The sequence below is a fragment of the Chanodichthys erythropterus genome, chromosome 15 (assembly GCF_024489055.1).
Source record: "Chanodichthys erythropterus isolate Z2021 chromosome 15, ASM2448905v1, whole genome shotgun sequence".
In the NCBI taxonomy this organism is placed as follows: domain Eukaryota; kingdom Metazoa; phylum Chordata; class Actinopteri; order Cypriniformes; family Xenocyprididae; genus Chanodichthys; species Chanodichthys erythropterus.
Genome location: NC_090235.1, coordinates 19,485,223 through 19,507,810, shown reverse-complemented (window position 1 = coordinate 19,507,810; position 22,588 = coordinate 19,485,223). Strand labels below are relative to the sequence as shown.

The 22,588-nt window shown below is 36.5% G+C and overlaps 1 protein-coding gene across 3 annotated transcripts in view; it reads left to right on the top strand.

The window, feature by feature from the left end:
• ubp1 (upstream binding protein 1) overlaps positions 1-21,470 on the top strand; it is a 42,101-nt gene extending 20,631 nt beyond the window's left edge. The window contains exons 2-16 of one of the 3 annotated variants that reach the window (XM_067411541.1): positions 4,384-4,535; positions 4,617-4,693; positions 7,479-7,584; positions 7,731-7,837; positions 10,731-10,883; positions 11,080-11,190; positions 12,543-12,656; positions 13,611-13,717; positions 13,799-13,853; positions 15,442-15,535; positions 15,983-16,073; positions 16,178-16,299; positions 18,336-18,478; positions 19,724-19,775; positions 19,870-21,470. In XM_067411541.1, coding sequence (XP_067267642.1) covers positions 4,384-4,535; positions 4,617-4,693; positions 7,479-7,584; positions 7,731-7,837; positions 10,731-10,883; positions 11,080-11,190; positions 12,543-12,656; positions 13,611-13,717; positions 13,799-13,853; positions 15,442-15,535; positions 15,983-16,073; positions 16,178-16,299; positions 18,336-18,478; positions 19,724-19,775; positions 19,870-19,907 — 1,522 coding nt within the window. In that variant the 3' untranslated portion in view covers positions 19,908-21,470. Of the gene's footprint in view, positions 1-4,383; positions 4,536-4,616; positions 4,694-7,478; positions 7,585-7,730; positions 7,838-10,730; positions 10,950-11,079; positions 11,191-12,542; positions 12,657-13,610; positions 13,718-13,798; positions 13,854-15,441; positions 15,536-15,982; positions 16,074-16,177; positions 16,300-18,335; positions 18,479-19,723; positions 19,776-19,869 lie in introns of all 3 variants that reach the window. The other 2 variants (XM_067411540.1, XM_067411542.1) reach the window with 2 other exon arrangements.
• Positions 21,471-22,588: the final 1,118 nt, after the last annotated feature.

Genomic DNA, 22,588 nt, shown 5'->3' with positions numbered 1-22,588 from the left:
TTCATGCAATTTGAAGCATGTTAAGAGCCTCAAAAACACTCAAGAATATTATTACAGTTTGACCTGTTGCCATGGCAACAATATTTCAAATATCAAAAATCCTGTCATAGGTCTACATCTGCTGTGTATTGACATTACACTGATGAAGTTTGAAGCAAATCAGGTAAAAATAAGAGGGTGATCTCAAAGCATTTTAAAAGTGATACACTTCTTGCTGCCATTTGGTGGCGCTATAACTTTGACTCACAATAGTCACATCCATGTGATCAGACTACTACAACCAACACACTCCTGAAGTTTCATAAACATCAATCAATGTATGCAGAAGTTATAACACATTTCCTGTTTCCCTTTTCTCGCCATAAATTCGTTGCCTCGCCACGGCCAAACCGTTTGAGATATCCAAAATCCGTTTGCAATTAAACAACTTCAATGTGTTCGCAACAAGTTAAAAAAAGCTTGGTGTAAATTGGATAAACCCTGTAGGAGTAGTAGTATAAAATTCATAGCCTGTTTTTTCAAAAAATTAACATTCAAACCAAAATAGCTGACTTCCTGTTGGTCGGAGCTAATGAATGTAAATTAGAAAATTGTCCGGCTTGATGAGAATAATATGTGTACCGAGTTTGGTGACTGTAGGAAAAACTAACCCCCCCACTTTTGTCAAAAGGTGGCGCTACTGAGCCCCTCCACCACGCCCATTTCTATGGCTTTGTCCATGTCTACTGGTTGACAATATTGATGTGTGTGTCGAGTTTCATGCAATTTGAAGCATGTTAAGAGCCTCAAAAACACTCAAGAATATTATTACAGTTTGACCTGTTGCCATGGCAACAATATTTCAAATATCAAAAATCCTGTCATAGGTCTACATCTGCTGTGTATTGACATTACACTGATGAAGTTTGAAGCAAATCAGGTAAAAATAAGAGGGTGATCTCAAAACATTTCAAAAAGTGATACACTTCCTGCTGCCAGTTGGTGGCGCTATAACTTTGACTCACAATAGTCACATCCATGTGATCAGACTCCTATAACGAACGCACTCGTGAAGTTTCATAAAGATCAATATATGTATTAAGACGTTATAACACATTTCCTGTTTCCTTTTTCTCGCCATAAATTCGTTGCCTCGCCACGGCCAAACCGTTCGAGATATCAAAAATCCCCTGGCAATTTTTAATCATCAGTGTCTTGACTTCATGCTGACCGAGTTTGGTGGCGATCGGATTAATCGTCTAGGAGGAGTATATCAAATTCCAGAGCATGCGTTTTTCAAACAACCCTTAATAGCTGACTTCCTGTTGGCGTGGCGATTAACTTAGAGCGCGAAAGTTGTTCGGCCCGATGAGGTCTATATGTGTACCGAGTTTCATACTAATACGTGCAAGCATGTTTAATATATGGACCAAATTTTCAGACTTTTTTCAAGGGGGCGCTGTCGAGCCCCCCTGCCACGCCCGGGTACCAGCCTCTCCGGCGTCCTAATGGCCGCGGATTCCAATGTGTGTGCCAATTTTCAAGAGTTTTTGAGCATGTTAAGGCCCCCAAAAAGCCCCGGAAGACGGAAAAAAAAATAAAAAAAAAAAAATAAAAAAAAAAATAATAATAATAATCCTTAGAAGAACAAGAGGGCCCTGCGCGCTTAATTCGCTTGGGCCCTAATAATAATCCTTAGAAGAACAAGAGGGCCCTGCGCGAATTTTCGCTTGGGCCCTAATAATAATCCTTAGAAGAACAAGAGGGCCCTGCGCGAATTTTCGCTTGGGCCCTAATAATAATCCTTAGAAGAACAAGAGGGCCCTGCGCGAATTTTCGCTTGGGCCCTAATAATAATCCTTAGAAGAACAAGAGGGCCCTGCGCGAATTTTCGCTTGGGCCCTAATTACAGCTGTCATTGATTTTTGTAATTGATTATATTTTTATTTTTGCACTACGTTTTTATTTTGCAATTTTTTTTTCTGCTCAATACTTTATTTTTCCATTGCAATTGTTTTGCAAAACATCTTTTTATTGCTCAATTCTTTTTTTTTTGTTTTGCAAAACTTTATTTTTGTGCAAAACTTTAAGGCATTAATTTGACTCCATATAAGTTGGTTAAAAAAGTATATAAATTTATTATTTTATTTTATTTTTTTAGAAAATGACAGATCATTTCACTAGATAAGACCCTTATTCCTCATGTAAAGCTGCACTGAAACTGTAATTTGGACCTTCAACCGTTTGGTGCCCATTGAAGTCCACTATATGGAGAAAAATTCTGGAATGTTTTCTTAATTTCTTTTTGACTAAAGAAAGACATGAACATCTTTGATGACATGAGTGTGAGTAAATTATCAGGAAATTTGAGTTCTGAACTAATTCTGTACATGAACTATAACATATTACTCTGCAGGTTGTGACAATTTTCATGTCAGCTGCCATTATATTACTTTTGGTGGCATAAGCCATTGAAATTTTAGGAAATATGGACAGGAATGTTACTTGCAGTCATGATTTCATCATCTTCTGCATTTGCAGGTGTTTTCAACGGACAGGGTTCAATATCCAGATATCATGGAGATATGCTTATCATTTTCTCACAGTGCTGTGACAGGCCACTAATGTGATGTTTTTGTGTTGAGGTGAAAGAGGTTGTGAGATGCTGATTAACTTGCGATCGTGTGGAATGAGCAGCTGTGGAACGGAATGTTACAGTCTAGCTGCTCATATTTCAGAAAACACTTGCAGATTGGCGGGCAGGAGGGATCCTGCGGGCCGCACGGTTACAAACGTCACGTCATGTCAAGCATGCTGCCAGCTAACTGACTCAGCGTCTTTAGATGTCGCTGCACCGGCATGATACCGCCCGTACATGTGTGAGTGTGGGAGAGAAGTCTTAAGCCTGGAGTCATGGCAGGATTTATTTACCCTCTAATTTTTGATTAAAATATTGTGTAAAATAACTGTTCATTGTTAAAGTGCCCCAGTTATGCTGCTTCGAATATTTCCTTTCATGCAGTGTGTAATTTAACTGTTTGTGAATGTAAAAGCTCTGCAAAGTTTTAAATAAAGTTATTTTCTCCTAAAAGAAAGAATTGATTCTGAACTGACAAAATGAGTCATCAACAATACAATACTCACTTCCTGTTACATACCTATATAACAATGTAACTAACAAATTTGCATAATGCCAGCCTATGGTCTTTATTGGCTGCTCGTGAACAATGTCTACTTTGACCCGCCCTCAAACATTGTAGTTGTTGTCCACTGGAAGAAGAGTTTGGTTCGTGTTGTCGGCATGTTGAGAAGACGCTGATTTCTGTGCTGTAAATCCACTTTGATGCACTTCCAGTGGATGAGGAGTTGGACTCAGGCTGGAATTGATATGGAAAACCAATGCTAATGTTCCTGTTGATATCGTTTCACTGTGTATCAAGTGCTGAGGATCCCTCTGGAGCTGACATTCAGATACAGTAATAGGCATTTCGTTTCTTACTCACGCTGTAAGTCGTTGACCAATTACAACAGGCTGGGCCATCTGACCAATCAGAGCAGTGCAGGCTCTCGAAAAGGAAGGGGTTTAGAAAGACTGAATCTTCGTACAAACCATTTTCAGACTCTGAGAAATGAGGTGCTTGGATCAATGTAAACTTATTGTAGAAGACTCCAAAACAAAATTAGGGACACTTTTAATTGTTATAAATATTTTTTTTTCCCAATTTGTGGTCAGTAAGGTTTTTTTGAAGTCTCTTTCGCTCTCCAAGGCTGCATTTATTTAATCAAAAATACAGTAAAACGGCAGTATTTTGAAATAATATTACCATTTAAAACAACTGTTTACTATATTTTAAAATGTAATGTATTCCTGTGATCAAAGCTGGACTTTCAGCATCATTACTCCAGTCTTCAGAGTCACATGACCCTTCAGAAATCATTCTTATAAGCTTATTATTTATTATCAATGTTGAAAACAGTTAATATTTTTGTAGAAACTGTGATTCTTTGATGAATAGAAACTGCATTTATTTGAAATAGGAATATTTTGTTATACATCTCTTTACTTGTCATAACTAATGCATACTTGCTAAATACAGGTATTCATTTTTTTTTTTTAACCCCAAACATTTGAACAGTACTGTATTAATATATGTTTAGATTTGTGACCTCCTTTTTTACTTTCATTTCCCAGTACTCTGATGAGAACATTTGCTGTTTGTGGTTCAGTGATCATGTGTGTCAGTGTGGTTTTTAAAGTGTCTATAGGTGAAAACAGGTGGGGGGGCTCCCCATATACCTGTTTCCATGACAACCATACTGACTAGAGAGGGTCTGTGGTCCTAACCGATATAATTCACCGTTTCATAACTTCTGTTTCTCTGTGTGTCTGTCTTTGTTTCTCAGTGATGTGTTGGCTCTGCCCATCTTTAAGCAGGAAGATGTTAGCGTCCCTGTGGAGTCTGACACCAAGAATCCTCCGTTTCAGTATGTGCTGTGTGCCGCCACCTCCCCTGCTGTGAAACTGCACGAGGAGACGCTCACCTACCTAAACCAAGGTATGGTTTTCAGGACCTGACGTTTCTTGACAAGAACACACAGAGAAGGTCTTCTATAACACACTTTCTCCTCCCATGTAGGCCAGTCTTATGAGATCCGATTGCTTGATAACAGGAAAATAGGGGAGATGCCCGAACTCAACAACAAAACTGTGAAGGTGAGAGATTGAGTTCTGTCAGTGCAGTGTGCTTGTGGTTTTGTGTGGTGTGGCGTCTCCTGCACCAGTGAATCTACAGCACTGTGGTTAAATAGATTATCACTGTTGGGCGGAGGCCTTGTGTGTCCAAAACCGCTGCTTTTCAGGAAATGAAAAAAGCTAATAAGAATAAAAAATCTTAAGTTAATATTGTGGCTTTATATATGTTCAGACACTTGCACGTATTAACATTACGTATTATTGACATTTCACCAAAATCAAGCTCAAATGGAGTTTGACCAGACATGCGTGTTTTGGCCATCATCAGAATGACATTAGCATTACATTTTCATCATCTTACAGGTTATGAAGTTTATCATAGCTATGTGGGCACTCAGTTTTTTTCTGTCATTTAACCATAATTTCATGTTATAAAAGATGAAGTGCTTCACACAGGCTGTTTAAAAGGATAGTTCACACAAAAATGAAAATTTGATGTTTATCTGCTTACCCCCAGCGCATCCAAGATGTAAGTGACTTTGTTTCTTCAGAAGAACACAAACGATGATTTTTAACTCCAACCGTTGCTGTCTGTCAGTCAAATAATGGGAGTGAATGGGAACACAATCTATAAGAGTAAAAAAAAACACGCACAGACAAATCCAAATTATACCCTGCGGCTCGTTCAGCATTCGCTTAGTGAGGTCTGATCGCGCTCTGACAATGGCAGTGATGTCTCGCGCATATACTTCAATGAGTGCTAGACATCACTGCCATTGTCAGAGCACGATCAGACCTCACTAACAGAGTGCTGAACGCAGATGGACATAGTGGTGTATTAGAGGTAAAAAAAATAAATACTGTTCGGTTTCTCGCACAAACCGATCGTTTCGTGTCTTAGGACATCAATGTGTCGTCACGAGCCGCAGGGTTTAATTTGGACTTGTCGGTGCAAGATTTTTAGACTCTTATTATTCAAGTTCCCATTCACTCCCATTATTTGAGTGACAGACGGCAACGGTTGGAGTTAAAAATCATCATTTGTGTTCTTCTGAAGAAACAAAGTCACCTACATCTTGGATGTGCTGGGGGGTAAGCAGATAAACATCAAATTTTCATTTTTGGGTGAACTATCCCTTTAAGACAGTATTGGCTGTGACTTGACGACAATTGCTAGACACTCTTCTCCGCTCCTCAGATACATGAAACATCAACCTTATACTGTATATATAGTGTTTCTAGAGTAAAGAAAATACTGTTTTAGTCAACCATTTTTTTTATTTTATTTAACCTTGCATAATTGCATTGCAAACAAGCAAAAAAGCTTCAAAATGTGTGTGGCACTTCATTCACTATAGAGGTGGGTGGAGTTATGAGGTTTGACTGACAGTTTGAGGATCCAATGGATATACTTTAGTCTCAAGTTCTTTTTAATACCTTTCATTGGTTAAATATTTGCTAAACCCACAGACTGATGTAAAGGGTGTTCATTAGTAACGATTTATGGAGAGAAAAAAAAAAAATGATGAACATTCTTCCGGACAGCAACATTATCTCAGGTTAAGAGTTGAATTGAATTTGGTTAGGAAAAAGTGTTTTGCTGAATAATGCAAGTAACAATTAACCAATATGTTTATGACCTATATGATGTTGATTATTTTTAGATTTAAGTGCTTTTTATTATTCATAAATGTTATTATTTCTGTTTATAATAGCTAAATGGTTGATCACAAATCTCTGAAAGTGAATGGCTGCGTTTTCATACTAATATTGCATTCAACAAAACAGTTTATGGAAGCAACACATTACAATACTCCATTTGTGAACAGTGTTGTTCACTGGCACAGTTGTGTCATTTGTTGGATGTCATTTATCTGTAAATATGATAATTAAAATTGGCTAACCAATTAAGTAAAATGGGAATTGGAAAAAAATAAACTCTTGTCTCTTTTGCTCACCAAGGCTGCATTTATTTGATGAAAAACAGTTATTTTGTGAAATATTATTAATATTTAAATTAACTGTTTTCTAATTTGAATATATTTAAAAATGTAATTTATTCCTGTGATCAAAGCTGAATTTTCAGCATCATTACTCCAGTCTTCAGTGTCACATGATCCTTCAGAAATCATTCTAATATGCTGATTTGCTGCTCAAGAATTTGACTATTATCAATGTTGAAAGTTCAAAAGAACAGCATTTATTTGAAATAGAAATATTTTGTAACATTACTGTCAACTATTTATGCAATTTAAAGGGTTAGTTCATCCAAAAATGAAAAATTCTGTCATTAATTGCTCACCCTCATGACTTTCCAAACCCATACATTTTCATTTTTGTGCGAACGAACCCTTTAATGCATTAATTCTAATTAAAATATTTTCTTTCAAAACAGAAATCTTACTCACCCCATATTTTGAACAGTAAATAGACAATATTTCTCTTGCATTGCCTTTGCTTGCCTCCTACATAAACAAGCATACAGCAAGTCTGATTCATGAACACATGACTCTTAGAGTCAGTTCTTTTTAATGAATCACATCACAAATGACTGTTTTGAATCAGTCTGAGGAATCCTTCACTGAATCAACCACAAGTCTTGGTGTATGTTTGTTTTTGAGTGCAGCATGTGAAGATGCAATGGACGTTTTTACATCTTATAACATCAAATCAGTCTACAGTGTTTTGCCGTGGTGCTGTAGCTTCAGCGGTGCAGGAAGGACTGGTGTGGTGTATGGCTCTTTAAGAGTGCTGCTTGTCCTGATGGTTTTGTGTTTGTGTGTGTTTGGTTTGGGGTGAATTATAGAGTTTAGTTAGGGTGGTTTTCCATGACCGAAGGCTTCAGTACATGGAGCATCAGCAGCTGGAGGGTTGGAAATGGAATCGGCCTGGCGACCGCCTCCTCGACATCGGTGAGAGCTTGTTGTGTGATTACATTAGTTTGCTTCCATCATTTTGTTCAATCGTTTTATTTTTTGTTTCATCAGGATAAGCGTTTCAAAGCAACATAAAGCCTCAGGAGAGGGAGTTTTTACTGTGCGTCATGTGTCTGTTACAGATATCCCCATGTCGGTTGGCATCACCGAGCCCCACACACACGCGTCACAGCTAAACGCCGCAGAGTTCTTGTGGGATCTTTCCAAGCGAGCATCTGTGTTTGTTCAGGTACATAAAAGCACTCGCAAAATTTCTCCTTTGCCCCGCATTTAAGATCAAACCACAAACGCGCTGTCATGTTGTGGTAGTTTAAACGATAGTCTTTTCTTCCCTATTATGACTTATATCTGAATTAAATGGCTTCTTGTACAATAAAAAAAGTGGGGAGGGACTTGATTTTGTCTGTGGGGAATAGAGTGCTGCTGGGATGAAATCAAAATCCAGAAGACTAGTTCGCCACTGGTTCCCTCAAGATTTTCCTATGAGGTTTTATAATGGGGGTTTTTCAATTTATGAGTAAAATAAGGAATGTTGTCAACATAAGTTGATGATACTTGAACGTTTTGTTCTACAGTGTAAACTGCACACACTCCTTAAAGGTGCCGTAGAACGTCTTTTTAAAAGATGTAATCGAAGTCTAAGGTGTCCCCTGAATGTGTCTGTGAAGTTTCAGCTCAAAATACCCCATAGATTTTTTTTAATTCATTTTTTTAACTGCCTATTTTGGGGCATCATTAACTATGAGCCGATTCAGGCTGCGTGGCCCCTTTAAATCTCCTGCTCCCCTCCCCCGGAGCTCGTGCTTGCCTTAAACAGTGCATAAACAAAGTTCACACAGTTAATATAACCCTCAAAATGGAGCTTTACAAAGTGTTTGTCATGCATATACTGCATGCATACATCGAATTATGTGAGTTTATTATTTATTTGGATGTTTACATTTGATTCTGAATGAGTTTGATAGTGCTCTGTGACTAAAGCTAACATTACACACTGTTGTAAGTTGTGTTTATGAATTATACAGACTGCAAGTGTTTAAAAATGAAAATAGCGACGGCAAAACAAGTATTGTCAATTTATGTTTACCACAGACCTTATTTTACTCATAAATTATAAAACCCCATTTGAAAATCTTGAGGGAACCATTCACCTTCCGGGTTTTGATGTCATCCCTGCAGCACTCTATTGATTGCATTGTTGCATTGTTGGTTGTGGTGGATGCCATTTGAGTGACAGCTTGCCCCGCCCTTGCGCCAGTAAACATGTCATCAGAGAAGAGAAGATTATATTGATTAAATGAGGGCACATGATTTTAAAAAATTGTGTGCATGAATAAATCATTTATAATAAATACTGCAATATTCCAAAAAAAATTACAAAATGATTTATAAAAGGACAAAATGATTTATATCTTGCTTGTTGCAACTTGCAACATTGTATATAATATTTTTCTGCATAGACCTGTAGATAATCAACAAGGAAATCAACAGCTGAAAACATCCCTATTTTACAGCCAATTGGACACGTTTTAGGACTTGTACTTGTCGATTTGTAAATTAATCTCATTAATCACAATTTAATTGCACATCGATTTTGGCTGAAAAATTAACCTCAGTAGATTTAAGTCATTATTGTGTAAAGCATCAAATAGACCTTACAAAAAGTAGCTTCAGAAAAAAATATTTTATTTGATTCAACATTATTACACATGAACTTTTGGACCATGATGTTGAGAAAATGATGACTGAAATTTCATTTTTGGGTGAGCTATACCTTTAATTTTTTTTATTTAATATGGAAATATGAAATAAATTTTTAAATAAAATTACACTCTAAATAAAAAAATAAAACTTCCAGTAGGTGGCGGTAAATGTCTTAATGATTAAGTCATTCATTCAAATGGCTGATTCATTCAGAAGTGAAGTAAATGGTTCAGGCATGTTGGACTTGAAGCAGCGCTACACAGAATGATCGGTGTATGACAGCAAAGTAGAGATCAGATGACTCTGTTTGTGATCTGTGTAGCACTGCTTCAAGTCCAAGAAGTCTTATGAACGGTCCGCTGAATCGTTGGTTTCCCTCGGTTCGTTCGGTTTCATCGGCAAAATTGAACAAAACAGACAATATTGAGTCTAAAATAACATAATATTAACTTCTTATTTACTGAACGGTTGTATAAAATGCTATCGCGTTTGCACTCATTATATTTGGGACAAAACAGCATTTGTGTAATATTGCACTCGTTACTCGTGTGATATTTCTTAACTCATTTGATCTAATATGAGATAAAAACTCAAACGGGCATTTTTGCCCCAATATCTTGAATTTTAGAGAATTTTTTGACTGCATTTTATAGGCTCCTTCACGTATTGAGTTGTTGCCCTGCATCATATTCATCATCAATCAACTGGGGCGGAGCAAGTGTGTTAAATGCGTTAAAAATTATAAATCGACAGCCCTAATTATAATATTAATCAAAAAACAGTACCACAAGTTAAACAAAAAATTACTGTTATTATTATTATTATTCTATATAAGTGTTATTTTTTGCTGTGGTGGAAATTAGTATTCAGAATTGTGTAATTTTAACTGACATTGATATCTAGACTGATTTGGTAATGTTGCAGTCATATTCTGGACATTAAATGCTATTGGTTGAATAATATCCATTCGCTGTCTGCTTGACTTTCTTATGCAAGATGCACCTGTATAATATTACTAAGTGTTGGCACATAAATATACAGTTAGACATTTACTGGTGTAGTTGTAGCTGGTGTACCCACAGCTGTTTGGTGTAGCTAATGAATAGAGCATGCCTGGAGCACAATCTCATTGGCCAGAAATCTCTCTCGCATTCAAAGGAGCTACGCAGATGTTGTGCCAAGAGAGTCAGACATGTTTGAGAAGATCTTAATGTGTCTGATTTGGGCCACTGACATTATCTTTTGACCTTGGAAGGGTCTGATCAAGTTTCAAACATATGAATATAATTCGAGTTGATCAAAAACAGATCTGTGCAGAAATAATGCAATGCATGCCAAGGATAATCTCAAAGCTGCTCCAGGAAGCGATCATGTGCTCCACATTAATTATCTTTCTTTCCTTCCTTCTCTCGTTGAAGGTTCATTGCATCAGTACAGAGTTCACCCCACGGAAACACGGCGGAGAGAAAGGAGTTCCATTCCGGATCCAGATCGACACCTTTAAACAAAATGAAAGCGGAGAATATACTGAGCACCTGCACTCTGCCAGCTGCCAGATCAAAGTCTTTAAGGTGACGTCACATGCATGCAAGCATGCATCAAATACAAGGAAATGTATATTTGGTTACAGACCTCAGGTTTGAATTTATACCCCCTTATTTTTACTATACTGAATGATTATGTTGTTAGAAAGCTTGTTTTAAATCATTAATGTGACATTGAAGTCTTCAGGATGCACTAAAGTGTTTCATATCTTACTATAAACAGCCAAAGGGAGCAGACAGAAAACAAAAAACGGACAGAGAGAAGATGGAGAAACGGACTGCGCAAGAGAAAGAGAAATACCAGCCCTCTTATGATACCACTATTTTGTCAGAGGCAAGAATATTTAAGTAACATTTTGTTGGCTTGTTTGTTTCCCTACGCAATTATATGACCGTGATCTTGGTCTTTACACTGACACCTATTGGTGTGGATGAAAAAAAAAAAAGTGTTGGCTGCTGATTGTAGAAGTAGCCTATTCATAGATGTTTCACCTGTCTGATAATAAGGGGTTGCTGAGATAAAGTTAATAGTATTCAGCTGGTCATGTTACAGTCAGCATATGGCAGGAATCACTTTATGTCGAATTTAATATCTGAGGCCTAAAATAAACTGACTGGAGTCTTCATCTTCTGTCAAAAAGGCTTGCTGCGGTAGTCAGTGTTACATGGTGTTCGTACACCGATTGCACTATTCGCCCATCGCCACTAGTGCCGTTTTGCTTTTTAATAGAAATAAAAATCATTAAGTTCAGTTCAATAGACACTACAGTTATAAACTGAAAGCATCTCTGCTCCATATACAGCACGAGCTGCAGAGTCGCAGCACAGTGCAGCAGGAGTCAGATTTCACATGATGTGAGTAAGAAGAGATGACTGACAGGACGATGGACAGAGGATTTGGTGCGTAACAGATCCTGAGCGTATCTTATCTTGTAAAATATTCGCGAATTCGAAAGCGAATGCGTATCCAAAAGCGATTTCAATTCCCCGTATACTGATGCATGCAAATTATATACAATAGCTCCACCTCTCCAATCCCTCGGTGTTATCAGTAATACCGGTTTATTTAGCGGTGTGACAATTTCCTCACTGTGGCATCCCTAATGTCAAAGTACATCTTTTTAAACAGTTTAAATACTATTAATTTCTATTAGATTTAAACTTTTTAGAGTAGGAATATATACAAGTAGCAAATCATGGCTGTGACGCATAAATTGGTTGTTTAAAAAAAAAGAAGGGACGAGCCCTTAAATGTGCTTTTTTTTTAAGGTATTTAATATTCAAAAAGACTTCGGCTGCATTCGAAATCGCATACTTCCCTGCTAAATAGTAGACGAAAAATGGTATGTCACAAAAGAAGCTCATTAAAAGAGTAGGCCTAAGAGTGACCTACTTCTTCTGAAATGTGCATACAATGGGTATTTTACTATCCCATGAGGCCACGGGAGAGGATTTGTGAATGACAGTGAAGCGACGCAACTGACGCTGGTAAGGCACATGAGAATGACGTCCGGATTACATTCATACTACACGCACTTGTACTATATTGAACATACTTGATAGGGGTCGTGAAGTATGCAAAGAGAGTATGCGAATTCGGACGCAGCCTTTGTGCTCTTTTAACTTGATTGAAATATACTTGTGTGTCTGTTTGACTAACGTGTTCACTTGGGTGTGTTTGCATAGACTCGATTGGAGCCTGTGATTGAGGAGGCTGTGGAACATGAGCTAAAGAAATCCAGCAAGCGGACACTTCCTGCAGACTGTGGAGATTCCATCGCCAAAAGCAAGAGAGGAAGTGTAAGCGCCCACTCATCTCTGTTCAGTTCACTCATACCAGACTCCAAAACTTTGTCCATATTGGTTTGTAGATCAGTCTCCTTCATCGTTGTGTGCTGGGTCTAGGGATGCTCCCTAATAGTCGACCAAACGTTAATTGATGAGTTGGCTTGATTGCAGAAAAAATACTCCATTACCACAGCCGGTATGTGTGTGTATGTGAAGTATACATGCCTTTAGAATGGTACGGGAGGAGTGCTATTTGTAGTATGTGGTGTTTGATATTCTTGGATTTAGCTGATCTTGTTATATATTGTAAATATTGTACAGTTTTTGTTTATTTTACTTTTTATTGCACATTTATTGTGGGACTTTCCCCGTGTGGCACCAATAAATCACCCTCAAACCTTACTCGGCGGTTTCCCTCGTCACTTCTGGCCTCCATCCGACGGTGCAATCTTAACAAGGACATTGTCATGTCACTATCAGTATCCCAATGTGGATTGAGCCAGGGTCCCTACTGTACGTACCAGTACCGGAATTTGTGTACATTACATACTGATTCACGACTTAGGGAGCTGATTGAGATGCACCCCTAGATAAATGTGCACTATCCAAGTGTTCGTGTGTCTATAAACACATCCACTATATTGCAGAGAGATGAGAGTCAGCGTCGTCAACTTCAACCTCAGAAAACAGTAGTTTGTTTATAAATTATTACAATGTTCAGACAGTCTCCTTTCTGTTTTTTTTCTGACACAGAATTGATATTTTAAAGGCTCATTGTTACATTTAATATAAAATATTACACATGCATTAACATTATAAACATGCGACTAATGGCTTAAATGAACAAACACCAGTCTTTTGTCGGGGGCAGCCCTAGCCAGGTCGTCCGACATCAGAGCTCTTCACTAACATTTTTATTTAGAAGCACTTTTGACCTCTCTCGTATCTCTCTTTCTCCCATTGTAGTGCTCTCCATGGCCAGATAATGCGTACGTCAACCCCAATACAGCAGCTACACCGACCTTCACCTCCAGCACAAACACCTACAGCACTAGCAGCACAGTACCAGACAGGTGAAGCATCTCTGTGTTTCCTTTAGAAAATGCCATCAACCACGGTTATGCATTGTCTAATGCTTTTACTTTTGTTTTTAGCGAGTCCTCTTCACCTAACCACCAAGGGGATCTTGGTAGCCTCATGTCTGTGGAGGTAAGCGCATGTTTGTATATCATATTTTTACTATTTTGCCTTAAAGATGTACTTTTTATGTTGCATCCGACCAGAGCTAAATCAGCTTTTATTAGGCTACTGATGTAACTGAAGGTTTTGTGCAAGATTAAATAAACAGGGCAAATTAACGTGAGATCACAATCCCATAACAGCACTGATGGAAGTAGGGCTGCAACGATTAATCGTGATTAATCGTTTGCAAAATAAGTCTGTGTTTACGTAGTTTATATGTGTGTGTTCTGTGTATAATAATTATGTACAGTACAGTCCAAAAGTTTGGAACCACTAAGATTTTTAATGTTTTTAAAAGAAGTTTCATCTGCTCACCAATTTTCAGCATCGTTACTCCAGTCTTCAGTGTCACATGATCCTTCAGAAATCATTCTAATATGCTGATCTGCTGCTCAAGAAACATTTAATGTGTACAATTGTACAAAATATTTGTGTACAATATTTTTTTCAGGATTATTTGATGAATAGAAAGTTCAAAAGAACAGTGTTTATTTGAAATCTAATCTTTTGTAACATTATAAATGTCTTTACTGTCACTTTTGATTGATTTAATGCATCCTTGCTGAATAAAAGTATTAATTTCTTTAATTTCTTTTCAAAAAAATAAAAATAAAAAATCTTACTGACCCCAAACTTTTGAACGGTAGTGTATAATGCTACAGAAGCTTTGTTTTTCAGATAAATGCTGTTCTTTTGAACTTTCTATTCATCAAGGAATCCTGAAAAAAAAAAAGAAAAAGCAGCACAACTGTTTTCAACATTGAAAATAATCATAAATGTTTCTTGAGCAGCAGATCAGCATATGAGAATGATTTCTGAAGGATCATGTGACACTGAAGACTGGAGTAATGATGCTGAAAATTCAGCTTTGATCACAGAAATAAATTACTTTGTCAAATATATTTAAATAGTACACAGTTATTTTAAATTGTAATAATATTTCACAATATTAATGTTTTTTTACTGTATTTTTAATTAAATAAATGTAGCCTTGGTGAGCAGACGAAACTTCTTTTAAAAACATTAAAAATCTTAGTGGTTCCAAACTTTTGGACTGGACTGTATATATAAATACACACACATTCATGTATATATTTAATAAAAATGTTACATTTATATATAAAATATTAGTTTATATGTAATATATATTTATAATACATGCATATATTTCTAAACTTTATACCTGTATGTGTGTGTATTTATATATACATAATTATTATACACAGAACACACACATATATTACATAAACACAGACTTTTATTTTGCAAATGATTAATCACGATTAATCGTTGCAGCCCTAGATGGAAGTGGATAGTTCTGCAGCTGATCTATTTACAATGTGCAAATTAAAGAACTTGACTTTTTTTTTAAAGTCAAATGAGGGTTTTGCGCTGGTACAAGTTGTTAGTAAATCTGGCACTAAATCTGATGTGGATGTTCATAATTGTAAAAAAAAAAAAAAAAAAAGTTTATTACTACATAAAATATTATTACTACACGTTAAATTGCACCTTAAATTGCAGTTGCACTTTAAATCTGTGAACTTTTTTGCAGTCTCTGAGTCCCACAGCCTCTATACAGGACGCACAGAAGTGGCTCCTTAAGAACAGATTCAACTCATACAGTCGTATTTTCACCCATTTCTCAGGTATTTACACATGCACATGAACAGTTTTTGTTGCAAAAATGAAGGTAAAAATATCGGTCTCCTTTTGTGATCCGGATGTCGATTTTTAATTGTGCTGCTGATGAGCTGTGCGTAAAAACAAACGTACAACATATTCTGATTCACAAACAAATGACTCTTATGAACTGGATCTTTTAATGAATGGTTCAAAAATGGAATGGAATCAGTCTGAAACACTTGCCTGTATCATTAACAGACAGAGAATCTCTTCCAAACGTAAACAAAATGGACATGAAATCAATATGAAATCAAACTGAATCAGAATTTAGTGGCATTGGGAGTTTCTGAATCAGAATTTAATCACTATAGTGAAATGTCTATACTCAGCCCTAACAGACACTCAACATTATACTAAAAGTAGTAAATACTGAGATTGATTGATTTGATATGAGTGTTTTCCCGTCTTAGGTTCTGATCTACTGAAATTAACTCGTGAGGATTTAGTCCAAATTTGTGGAGCAGCCGACGGAATCAGACTCTACAATGCACTTAAATCAAGGTACGATAAAAAAGTAATGCTAAATAAAATTTGTTTTCTTACAATTATGAAAGAGTAAACTGAAGAATTTTGTTCACATTGTGTGTGTTTATGTTCCTGTACAGAGCGGTGCGTCCCAGACTCACGGTCTACGTGTCTCTGGAGGCGTCTCAGAGCGAGAGCCCTCTGCTGGGGAAACGGGGCCACTGCAAAAACGGCGAACACAGCAGTCCCACATCCATACCTGGTATGTAAATATCAATCATGGAAACTTACACATCCATTCCTAGTATACCAGAATCACCGAGCATCTATTGTTTTGCAGTGCAACACAGAATTGCTTGATCAATCATATTGAACTTTCAACAAAGTACTGTCATTGATGAACCAAAATGTGCTCACTTCCTTTTCCTGATGCACTATATACCACATGATGTGAAAACCTTAAGCTGACACTTTATTTATTTATTTTTTACTTTTATTTTCTATCAGTGACAGTTGGGAATGTTAAACTAATTAACATTAATGAACCTTTTTCTAATGATTATAAGAATGAGCATAAGTGTTACACATTTGGCTATTATATTACAGTATTTAAACTATTTGAAAATTGTTGGACAGACATGAGAGACAAACTAGTTTGGGGTAGTTTTTTAAAGAAAATAATACTTTTATTCAGCAAGCATGCACTAATTTACAGAAAAAAAAACTATATTTAATAAATGCTGTTCTTTTGAACTTTCTATTCATTAAAGAATCCTGAAAAAAGTCAGTTTCCACAAAAATATTGAGCAGCACAACTGTTTTCAACATTGATGATAATCAGAAATGTTTCTTGAGCAGCAAATCATCATATTAGAATGATTTCTGAAGGATCATGTGACACTGAATACTGGAGTAATGGTGCTAAAATTCAGATTTGATCACAGGAATAAATGACATTTTATGTAATTTTAAAAGTTATTTTAAATTGTAATAAGATTTCACAGTATTACAGTTTTACTGTATTTTTGGTTCAATAAATGCATGATGAGCACAATTCAGTGAACTGGTAAGACTTTAATAAACATTTAAAAAATCTTACCAAACCCAAACTATTAAATGATAAACATGCAGTAAAAGCCACAATGAGAAAAAAACAATATCTTTGTCATTTATTTATATAGTACTTTATACATTTACATCATATGTTTAAAGGGTTAATTCACCCAAAAATGAAAATTGTCATTATTTACTCACCCTCATGTCGTTCCACACCCGTAAAGACCTTCATTTATCTTCAGAACACAAATTAAGATATTTTTGATAAAGTCCGATGACTCAGTGACAGCAAGATCATTAACACTTTCAGATACCCAGAAAGCTACTAAAGACATATTTAAAAAGTTCATGTGACTACAGTGGTTCAACCTTAATGTTATGAAGCGTCGAGAAGACTTTTTGTGCACAAAAAAAAACAAAAAAACGACTTTATTCAACAATATCTAGTGATGGGCGATTTCAAAACACTGCTTCATGAAGCTTTACGAATCTTTTGTTTCTGCCAAAGTCACGTGATTTCAGTAAACGAAGCTCCGTTACGTCAAGTGTTTGGAAATTTCAGTGGTTCACCACTGGGGGGCGTGACTTGATACACAGTTTGATATGTGCTCCGAACCACTGATTCGAAACAAAAGCATTAAGGTTGAACCACTGTAGTCACATGCACTGTTTTAAATATGTCTTTAGTAGCTTTCTGGGCTTTGAAAGTATTAATTATCTTGCTATGAATGCAGGCCTCACTGAGCCATCGGATTTTATCAAAAATATCTTAATTTGGGTTCTGAAGATGAACGAAGGTCTTACGGGTGTGGAACGACACGAGGGTGAGTAATAAATGACAGAATTTTCATTTTTGGGTGAACTAACCCTGATGTATTGTATAAAGTACTATATAAATAAATGTGGCTTGACGGCAACAAGACCACAACTCACATCCAACACCGTTCTCTCCACAGCCACTGCTAATAACAGACTTATGTAGCACAGGTGGTCAGACCAAAACTCATTTACCAAGACAATAATCAGTTTACAAAGTCTAAAAGTATGAATTCTGCAGACATTCACAGATGGTTTTGTTAATTCGATACTTTTTACTACCATTTTATCACATAGCATCACAGCCTGATGTAAAACTTTATTTTAGTGTCCTTGTTACACAGTAATAATAATTTAGGTTTTCTCCTGTGAAGTGATCAATCCTCTGTCATCATATTGTTTTAAAGCATGTCTGTGTTTGTTTAGTTTACCATGCGCTTTACCTTGAGGAGATGACCGCTTGTGAGCTTACTAGGAAAATCTCCAGTGTCTTGGCGCTGCCGCTGGTCCACATCAACCAAGTCTACAAACAGGGGCCGACAGGGATACACATACTACTCAGTGACCAGGTAAACACTGACCTGCTTCAGAGATTCTGACAGCAGCCTGAAACAATCTCTTCTCTCTTCCTGTTATCAGGTGGCGCTAATAAGTTGGCCAACCATGTCTCCTCGTTTGAATAATGTTTTGCATCATCCCCCAGATAAAACACACTTCACTGTGGACTTTTTTTTTTGTTCTGTTATCATTTGCCATGAGTAAGTGGGTCATATCAGTGAGAAACATCATGTGACTGATTTGTCTTGTGAATGGTAACATCATGTATTGTTGGAACAGCATGAACCAATATATATATATATATCACACTTTACTGTATTTTTGAACTAATATATATATATCACACTTTACTGTATTTTTGAACTAATATATATATATCACACTTTACTGTATTTTTGAACTAATATATATATATCACACTTTACTGTATTTTTGAACTAATATATATATATCACACTTTACTGTATTTTTGAACCAATATATATATATCACACTTTACTGTATTTTTGATCAAATAAATCTGCATTTATTTGATCAAAAATACAGTAAAAAGTGTGATATTGTGAAATATTATTACAATTTAAAATAACTGTTTTCTATTTTAAAATGTAATTTATTCCTGAGATCAAAGCAGAATTTTCAGCATCATTACTCCAGTCTTCAGTGTCACATGATCCTTCAGAAATCATTCTAATATGCTGATTTGATACTCAAGAAAAACATTTCTGATTATTATCAATGTTGAAAACAGTTGTGCTGCTTCATATTTTTGTGAAAAACATTTTTTTCAAGATTCTTTCATGAATATTAAGTTCAAAAGAGCAGCATCTATTTGAAATAAAAATCTTTTGTAACATTATAAATGCTTTTAATTTAACTTTTTATCAATTTAATGTGTCCTCGCTGAATAAGTGTTAATTTCTGATCCCAGACTTTTGAACAGTAGTGTACATCATATAAATAATAGGATTTATTAAGACAGGCTGCAATTTCTTTATTTATTTTTGCTAATAACAAAAAAATACATTCTTACAAATCCAATGTCAGCTACTGTATTATATTTTAATATTAAAGTAATTACAAATTGCTATAGAAATAATGATATTGACTACATTGTTTGAACAAATCAATATAATTGAATCACTTACAAAAGTTCCCTTTGAAATAACAAATCAGATGCCTGTGTAGCATGAACAAGACCTTAGTAACTTAAATATATCCTCATTATATATAAGAGAAACTTTTTTTGCTTACAGATGGTTTATAACTTCCCCGACGAGAGCAGTTTCATCATCAGCACAATACAAGGTGAATCATTTTCAAACAACACCAAAAAAAAAAGTTTCATTAAAATGCTTTTCTCGTTCTCCACATCATCTCTCTGACTTGTGCTCTTCCTCAGATGACACCACTGATGGATTTCACCTTGTTCTGAAGTAGAGCTGCTGACATCACAAGGCTCCATACTGCCGCTCTTGAGCATCGAGCATGTTCCCTCCATCCTCCTCTCTCTTCCTTTCCTAATCTCTCTCTCGTTCTTCGGAGAGAGACAGAGAGAGCGATAGCCGGGGTTGGGCAGGGCCTCCTAACTGTTAGAATCTGACTTCAGTGTGTAAATTGTTTCATATTGAAAACACTTAAACTGATGCCAGTGTGTGCAAGCGGTGGGCTTTTACGTATGTGTGCGAGTGAGTTTTTAAAGGTTGAATCGGGAGGGGATGGAGGTGAGCGGAAACCGCAAGGAAGTGGAGGAGAATTGTGACCACTTTTACTTAAGCGTGGAAGAATCCGAGCATCCGGCGCCACGATACGGCTGCGCTCAGACTCTGTCCTCACTTTGCTAGTTTTGAACGTACAGTACCTACTTGAGTTTGTTCTCCTTTTATCTGTGAGTTGTCAACCGTTTCACTGCCTGCCCCTTCGGACGCCATCGGAACCCCTCGGTAGATAGTGACGGCCTCTCTTTCAGTTGTGGGGAAACGCGTCCTGACTTAGGCATGCGCAGGACGTCTTTATGTCTGTCTGGATGAAATAATTCCTTGAGTTTGAGTTCGGTTGTGAGACTTGTGAGAAGTTTTGGTTGTATCCTACTCTCGTCAGTGCTGATATCGTTTTTCCAATTCCTCTCTCAAGACCAATCGTTTCTGGTGCCATCATTTCTGTTGACTATATTTTACTTTGTGCTAATCCAGTTGAATTAAGTGTCATAAAAATAGAATAATGGGATTTTTTTAGATTGTGATGGTTGTGCTTCATATTTTCTGTGCCTGGGAACTATTACTGCCCTTTATAGTAGCTCCTGGCACGGATTATAACACGATTATTGATAAACGAGCACAATCACGAGCCTCCATTAATTACTTTTCCCTTAATGCCTTTGCATTCTTTTATCTTGTAACTTTTTGGCCTAGGATATGATGTTGACTGGTGCTTTTTTCAATGCACATGTGGTTTACCATCAGCTGCTCCAGTTAGAGCTAGCCGTCATGGCTGTGGTCAGCCGGCCTTTTTTTTTTTCTTTCTTTTCTTCTCTTTCTTGAATAGAGACTGACTCAGTAGTCATGTATCGGGCAGCTGTGCTTTGGCATGTACTGTGCTTATTATTGCCACTTTATATAGAGGAGCATGGTTGTAAGAATGTTGACTCCTTTTAACTCTCCACAAAAAACAAACTAAACAAAAAAAATTAAAAAGGAATGACCAAGTCTGCACTGAAACCGAAACCACAATAAAATGTCACGCCGTTTGATACCTTGCTGTCGTTGGATGCTCACTTAGACTTCTGGTGTATGTGATGTTTCCAGGTTGAACAAATGATCAAAGTCTAAATACACAGAGAGGTGTGTTGTTCTCTTCCTCAGATCGGACTGTCCTCTGCGTTTCCGTGATGATGATCATGGTGCCCTCATGTCACTGTCTGTCTAAAGAAGCCTCTCTTCCATAAGGGGTGCTGAGATGTACACAATTAATGCCTGTACCAAAATAAAAATAATTTTCATACTTTGTCTCTGGAGTATTTACTATAATCAGAAGTAATAATTGTGATATTTATTAGCTGTTTTATGTGCAAGGAGAAATGAGTTGTAAAAATAATGCTCCTAATTACATTTTTACAGATGTAAAATGACATTTATAACATAGGCTCAGAAATATGTCAAAACAAATATAAACATGAATGAGACAAAGTTAATAATGCAAAATCCCATTTTGTGATAGTATGCATTTAGTCACCATGAAATCAATGAAATATTGCAGTATTTATTATGAGATCTATTTGTGCACATCTTTATTTTTAATTCGTGTGCCTTTGTAATCTTTAATCAAAATAACTTCCCTCCCTCTTGCAGCGTCTTCTCTGATGATGCGTTTACTGGCGTGAGGGCGGAGCAACCTGTCACTCACATGAGATCGACCAATAGCAAACCACAACCATAAAATCAAGCCCCGCCCTACATTTTATTTCCTTGTTCCAGAAGCTGTTTCATTGGGATATGTACGTCACAATAGGAAAGAAAAGACATTTTAACTTCGTTGCACGTGACTTTAAAGGGGTCATGAATCGAGAAATCAAAATTTTCTTGATCTTTTGACATGTAAGAGGTCATTGTAAAAACATCCAGTAAGTTTCAGAACTGAAAACTTCCTCGTTAGTCCAAAAACATCTTTTATTAAATCAGAAAATGACTCATTTGGAATTTTGACACATTTATGATGTAATTGTGTGACTAAAAACCGCCTCTGTAGAATCAAATCAACACCTATGTAGAACATATTGATTTGTCACAATAAAAAGATGCTTATCACTTTATCAAAGCTTCTGAATTACAGGTGACAGTATGTAATATTCCATAAATATGACTAAACGGGAAAGTCATGGGGTAAGATGTGTCCGTGTAAACTTACCTACTCTCTCCTTTATAGCTAAAGCCTTGAACCAGAATTCCTATATGGATCAAACTGGGAATTTCTCTTAATTTCTGAGACCATTGTCCAATTGCTAGAGAATTTTTAAATAAAAACTAAAAAGTGATTCATTGGTCTTCAAAGCTCAAGTCTTGTCAGGCACATGTTTAGACCAAAGGCTTCGGTAGACCCAGCAAAAACATGATTTAAATGCAAAA